The sequence below is a fragment of the Tachypleus tridentatus genome, chromosome 8 (assembly GCF_004210375.1).
Source record: "Tachypleus tridentatus isolate NWPU-2018 chromosome 8, ASM421037v1, whole genome shotgun sequence".
In the NCBI taxonomy this organism is placed as follows: domain Eukaryota; kingdom Metazoa; phylum Arthropoda; class Merostomata; order Xiphosura; family Limulidae; genus Tachypleus; species Tachypleus tridentatus.
Window position 1 is genome coordinate 110,779,676 of NC_134832.1, and position 7,528 is coordinate 110,787,203.

Here is a 7,528-nt window from a genome sequence, read left to right on the forward strand (position 1 = left end):
GAGAATAGATGGCTATTTTTGATGTGCTTCCTGCACTAAGAAGACTATCCACATCTCATCTTCAGAGTTAACTGTGTGTTATTTTGGAGATTGCATCAGTTCTGGATCTTATATTCTTGAAACAAACACTTATTTGCCTGAAGTCTGTGTTTGATTTTAAAGAACAGGAAAATAGAGCTCTTGGATTGGCTAAGAAGACTCCATGATCTAATTCTCATGAAGTAAATTTTGGAATTTCTTAGGTGACTTAACCAAATCCCAGAAATTAAAGAAATTGGTGTTTATTTACAGAGGAATGATATTCAATACTCCCAATGAATTAAAGCCTATGTATGATTTACTAACAATTTACCACTAATTGCAATGAAACTGATTTATTAACCATCATCAGTAAATAAGTGGTGCTCCTAAAACTTACCCTTGACTATATTTACTTTTAATTATTCATTTGATTTAGGAACAATTTCAGTGTAAAATATTTACCCTTTAGTTTTGTGCTGTAGATTATGATGTTAGTGGCCCATATTGTTTTAATTTGATAATTTTTTCGTATGTATACATTCATTACCCTTTATTAGAATTTTACTATGTTATTATTTTGAAAAAAACATATAATGAAACCAATTGTAATGATTTAATAGATTATTGTACTTCATGTCAATACCATGATATTTTGTATAAATTGTGACGTATCATGATGTTATAAAAATGCCTAGGATCAAGATATCAATTTAATACAAATATATGATCCCTGTAACCCATATTTGCTCATGAAGAAGAAAAGTCCTTCATGAGTTCTTGGCAAAAGGATATTACACTTTTATACATCGTGGTACTGTAATATTTCAATAAACTATGATGTATATGGGTTCAATATGCCTCAGCCATGGTGTCTTTTAATGATAAGATATTGCTAGAATAAGAGTGTGTTGTTATTTATAAGGAACTGGCAAGTTAACAATTGAATATCAGTGCTAAAAGAATTGAAGTTTACAACAGATATATTAATGTTTTAAAATGTTAGGGACAAAGTTTTGTCTCTCTTTTTCTTACCTAATAATAGAAATCAGGAAATCCTCAATAGCTGTAGCACTTGACAGTATTAATATGAGACCCTTTTTCCCCTTATCATTAGCTGTTCTTCTGTGTACCAACAGTGACAATTAAGGGATACGTACTTTCCAAATTCAGTTTTATTAGTTTCCAGGACTTTTACCAGCCTAATCTGAAATTGGAATTTGTAAAGGCAAAATTACAGTGAATTAATATTTGAAACATTGGGCATGGTCAAATTCATCACTCAGAAGGGTTGTGAGCTAAAAGTTTGTACTTGAAAAACTTGAAGCCAAATTATGAGCTGTTATGCTGCAACTAAATATTTTTTTATGATCTGAGTAAGTTTACCTTCATAGAATGTATGATGGGTTATGTTTGAAAAACATGTAAGCCAAAGCAAAGGGCTTTTGATGCTTTCGTTTGTCTACAAATAGATAAATGCTTTTAAAGTGATCCTTTCATGTGCAAATACAGCAAAAATAAACTAATTTAAAAATGCATACCTTAACCTCTTTCTTTTTTTAATGGTGAACTGAAGTTGCAGCAGTATGCAGGTTATATATGACTAAGTAAGCATGCACTTATGTGAAAGAAAAATGTGTACAGTGAATTAAAAGGCTATAATGTTATACTTGTGAAATTTTTATTCAACTAGTATTTGAGTTTTGAGAATGGTATAGGTGAAATTTATTTGAGTGATATTTTCGTTGATACTAGTTCTTGGTCAGTATTTTCCTTAGAAGCTTGTATTTATATATGTGATATTTCCTTTGAGATATTATTTCTCTGAGAGGAAGCCAAAGACTATCTGGAGAGGTCACCTGTTTTACCTTACTTGCAACATTGTACAGTCATGTTAGTCAGTCAGTAGATTCTAAAATATTGCCACATGAAGTATCCTTAGCATTACAATTTTTCTGTCAGACGTCAGTAAAAGATGCAGATGGTGTGAATCATAAGAATTATGCCATCTGTATGCTATAACACAGCATGACATATCAAAAGGAAGAAATAAAAATATTTTTTTTTACTTTTGGTTTTTATTTACTCTTGAAATGGAAGACTTTTTTTAGGGACCCTGCCAGTGTACATCTTTTATACATGTACATGTATGTATGTGTACATACAATATTATATGTTAATATTATCAGATCCAAACTCCTTGTCTAAAACAATGCTACAGTGTTTAGTTTTAATAGATGAATAATGGTATGTAAAATATTATTTTGATGTTAGGATGATAGTTTTTTTTTGTCGGCTTATACTGGTAATTTAATTCTTTGAAAATGTTTACAAGAAAGGATGTTCTATTTCAGGAGCTCAGATAGATGATGATGAAAATCCTCGCTCTGGTATCAGAATCCAGAATCCTCCAGGGGGTCATTCTACTGGGCTGTGGTAAATTCACTGTTTTATCACATCTTAAGTTGTGTATCTAATCCCCAGTTACTTTCCTCAAACCATTTTTAATAAGTTCTTCATGCAAAGCACATATGCTTTATGGATATTTTCATTAAATAATTTCAGGAAAAATATCTTGTTGCTTTTCGAGGAGATGAGCAATGTTAAGCTTCACTTCAATAGTCAGTAATCTTTCTAACTGAAGTAAGTCATGTATGTGTACAATTCACAATGATGTTATAGATTTGCAGTATAATTAATTAAAGCCACTGAGTAAATGACATGGAAGGTGTTAAATGTTGACATGTCTTATGTGGTCAAAAAGTGTTGTGGTTCTTCATCCATTTCAAATGGTTTCATAACTTTACACCATGGTATAAACTAAAGTGACACGAATGGTATATAGAATTATATAAAACTAATTTTTATCCTGCAATATAAGTTTTGATATTTGGTGACTTGCCTTAATGTCAGAGGTTTATATATAAATTACAACTTTTTACAAAAATATCATATAAAGGTTAGTTTAATATTGCTTTCAAGTGTTGTTCTGATTCCTGTTTTGACCTCTGAAAATGTAACTGTTCTTCATTTTCTGTGCAGTTTAATAATCTTTTATGAATTATTTTTGAATATCAAATTTTGTTCAGTTTATATCCTAGTCTTTAGTTTTCTTTTTTTTTCAGAAATTTAAACTTGATATTGCATTATTCAAGTTTGAGTTAAAATGCAAATGTTTTGATAAACTTGGTATTTCAGTATATCTACATGTAGCTATAACTGTATGACCAGTTGGTTAGTGCATTTGACTTGCAATCTGAGGGTTGTGGGTTCAAATTCCTATCGCAACAAATCGTGCTTGTCCCCTCAACTGTTGGTAAAAGTGTAACCGAAGAATTGGTGGTGGGTGGTGATGACTAGCTGGATTTCTTCTAGTCTTGCACTGCTAAATTAGGGACAGCTAATACAGATAGCCCTTGTGTAGGTTTGTGCAAAATTCAAAAACAAACAAGTAACCATAACTATATTTTATTCTGTTTTCATTCCACATATCTTAATCAAACTAAATTTGTGTAGATTTAGGTAATTTTGATTTGTGAAGTGAATTCTCGATTGTCAGCTGATTTTGAAATGTTTTATTGTTTCTTTACTTCCTTTTGTTTTGCAAAGTAGTATTACACTGTCAGATTTCATAAAATAAACCTTTTTAATTTTATACAATACATGACATTGTATCAGGTTTATCTTCTTTTATGGCATAATCATAATAGCTTGTCATGGAGCAGTTGAAATTCCAGTCTTAAATCTGTCTAAAATGTTCAGCTTTATTGGAAATATTTTTTGTCATTCTTGAAGTAACTTAGATGGTTGTTTTGGCTTTTGATACTGGTAATTTAACGGTCCTTTAAACACAAGTAAAAAAACAATAATGCAATGTTTCGGATGGAAAAATTGAAAATTTAATAAGCCAGCAACAGGTGAACTGATGGAAGTTAACATTTTCAAAGCAGTAAATATTAGAGAACAATAAAATATCATAAAATTTAATTTTTATTCCATCATAACTATAAAAACAACTGAAACTCCTGTAGACCTAAGTTTGAAGTAGTACAATTAATAAATATAGTAATATAGAAATTACTAATTTCCTTCTTTTCTACTTTTAGTTTTGTGTTCCTGAATATTAAATTTATAAAAATTAAAAGTTGTGCAAAATTCAAATCAAACATGTCATAATAATAGTGGATATGCACTGAAAGATGGGTGCATAAAATCACTGAATCAGAGCAACATGCAGTTGTTTTTGATAGAAGAATGTATTTATTTGTTCATATATGAACCTTTTATACATGTGGCAAAACAAAATTGTGTTATTCCATTTTTTATTGTGGAAAAAGAAACCTAAGTTAGAAAAATGTTATTTGAAAAAATGTTTATAATCAATGCATTTGCTCATAGTAAAGCCACATCAAAGGTAATCGAACCTCTGAATTTAACATTGTAAATCCTAAGACTTACTGCTGTCCCACTGAGGGAAGTTTACAATCAAAGATCAAATCAGTTGGATAAAATCATAAACTAATAACCTGATACATTTTATATATTCAGTTCTATTGTTATTGTCACTTTGTCTGCTGAGGTTTCTTTCTTGTTGAGGGTGTCATGGGTATAGTGATTTTTGCATTTGCAAAAGTTACTGTTTCTTTGGATTACAGTCTGTGACTATTCATAAATTTAGTCAACATTCCTTGTTATTCCTCAGTCCTTCTGCAAGATCTGAGCTATTTCCATAAATATTGCCAAATCATCAGTGTTAACTGGTCCACATGTGCCTAAAATTTTGTTGTTAAATTTTTCATGTCCTGGTTATTTTAGTCTGATTGTTTGCTTTTCAAATAGTCATTGAAATTGTTTTGCAAATATCTGGTGCACAAAGTGTGAATGGCACTTAAAGTTGAATTTAATTGACTGGTATATTGCTGCATCATCATCATTGCCAGTGCACAAGTTTTTAGTGCCAGTGTCTTGAAGATTGGCAGCCAGCAGAGAAAAGAATCAGCTGTACAATTCAAACAGTAAGGCAAAATGTAGTTAAAGCAGAGGGTGGAAGGTCAGTATCTTTATGCTTGGTATGTTCAACAGCACTTGGATCACAAATGCAGATGAGAAACTGTATCTCTAGACATAGTCTAGACAGGCTTCTTCAAGTGTGAGACAAACGTTTTCAATGGCTGGTGCCAATTCTAGGTTTCGACAGTGTTTATATTTAATTAACAGTTTAATGCTGTTATGAAACTGTGTATGTTTTGATTCAGAGCCAGAGTCATACAGATAGAATATGGAAGAGATACTTGATCTCACCAGTGACAGCAAGTGGTACATTATCACTTAAGCAGTCCATGCAAGATGAGAATTGTTCCAGCAGTAGTCAAATCACGGTCATTCATTGATTGAACAATCTCAAAGTGTGGCAACAAGTTGTCTTCAACACTTTGTGTTAATGAGTGACAAGATGTTTTTGGTAATCCTACAGAACATAGCACTAATTTGGAGGTGCTGTAGTCTGTTTTGGCAGCTATTTCATCTAATCTGAATAAAATAACCAAATAATCCATATTGTTGGATGTTGATGGGGAAGATGGATCAGTAAAAGAGCACTGCTCATCTGGAAATTGCATATTATTGCACAGGTCAGTAACACTGATTTTCGGGGTGTTGTTTTCATATTAGCTGTGCAAACAGTATGATATATGATGCATACACCTAACATTAGAAAATAAATAAGAATAAATATACAGATATAAATAATAATTTAAATGAACAAGTAAGAGTAATAAAAGCCAGAATTTGGACGCAGTGAAATACTACCATACACTGAAAAATAAATGTGCAGATATAAGTCATTTGCACAAGAATAATTTAAGAAATAAATATATTGTCATATATTACAATACAGATAAGAGTAATGAACATTTCTTGTAACATTCTTTTAATTACCTTAATAGTCTAATCAATATTTAGGTAAAACTTGTCAACCAATAAATTTCAATAATCAAATGTGTTTGTGGATGTTTTATTCAGATGAAAGATTTATTCCTTGTTCACGTGTGAATGTACAAATGGAATTTGACTTGTGACTTCTTTGCACCATTTCTTGGTTACTGGAATTCCACATTCAATATGACACCATTTTGTTACACAATGTACTGGGATATTCCTTGATTGTTTCTACTTGTTTATCAATATGATACTTTTCCAAAAATGAAGAGAAAGCAGTCTATGTATAAAACATCCAATCAAAGCATATTCAGTCTGTTCATTCATTGTTACCAAAAGGATGTAAGCTGTTCTCAAGTACCAGCCTTCCTTTTACATGTGACAATGTAAGTGTTTGATAGTTCATACAAATTATGTATGTAAATAAGATGTTATCGTCTACAGCAGGATCTTGTCATTTAAAAACGAAAGCAATAAACAAGAACATTAAAACGTGAAATGATAGAAAACAGCCAGTTGGAAACTAATAAAGGGATCATTTTTATTGTCAAGATGTTATGGCCACACATGTAGAAGTAAAAATGATATAGTATATTTGATGACAAGAAAAACTACCACATAACGCCTTTACAAAAAAAACAAAACAAAAAAAAATCAACCCTGTATCAGTATTATAAACTTGTATTTCATCTATACTGACTGAATGTTTTACAGATAAGTATTAGACACTCGGCAGTGCTGGTGTTCTCTAACAGTTGAGTGTGAAGTTTATTCTTGTGCCAAATACACCCAATTTGATCTTGTGAAATAATGCAAAAATATTTTATTTATTGAATATGCATTTAATTTATGATGCACAAGAATAGTATTGTTCAGAAGTTTGTCGTTGTAAATGCCCAGATTCCATAAGGATAAATGGAGTCGCACGTATCACTTTTGTTGTGCAACAAGTTTACAGGGTAGCATATTTGAAGAAACAGATAAAAAAAACAAAAAACAATTGCATGTTGGTTCCAGTTGTTCTGATTCAGTGGTCTTTTTAGCTCAAAGAGAAATATATTACTGTTGCACTGAACAAAATGTTTTATTTGTAATGTATTTTTCTTTAAACTTCAAGTTGCATTTCATAAGGAACTATGATGCTTGTTTAATTAAAATGTTTATCTATAGTCTGTGGAACAGGTTCTGAAATGTAAAATGTTACGTATTTGTCAAAAGCGATAAATAAAATTAAATTTGTAATCAAAATGTGTACAAGGCTACATTATTTTAATATTCCAAACATTCGTTTTCAGAACTGAGACACATACAAGTCTATAGACATGTGTGATAAATACCAGATCATGAAACAATTAATATAAAGAATAATTTTGTATTCAGTTTGCACCACGCAGAAAATGAATGAGTCAATTTTCAAGCCAAACTAAAAGTCGTTTCTATCCATGCTTATCTCATGTTATCCTTGACTGAATGCATCATATATTTTAAGGGCTATAACTTTGTTCAAACCAGATGCTATGCAAAAAGTCAGTTTCAAGAATGCCTAGGATTAAACATTATCCAGAAACCAAAC

The 7,528-nt window shown here is 30.9% G+C and overlaps 1 protein-coding gene across 7 annotated transcripts in view; it reads left to right on the forward strand.

The window, feature by feature from the left end:
- Nucleotides 1-7,203, forward strand: part of LOC143223208 (dihydropyrimidinase-like) — a 105,649-nt gene extending 98,446 nt beyond the window's left edge. For all 7 annotated transcript variants that reach the window (XM_076450817.1, XM_076450819.1, XM_076450818.1 and 4 more), the window contains one exon: nucleotides 2,373-7,203. In XM_076450817.1, coding sequence (XP_076306932.1) covers nucleotides 2,373-2,458 — 86 coding nt within the window. In that variant the 3' untranslated portion in view covers nucleotides 2,459-7,203. The remainder of the gene's footprint in view (nucleotides 1-2,372) is intronic.
- Nucleotides 7,204-7,528: the final 325 nt, after the last annotated feature.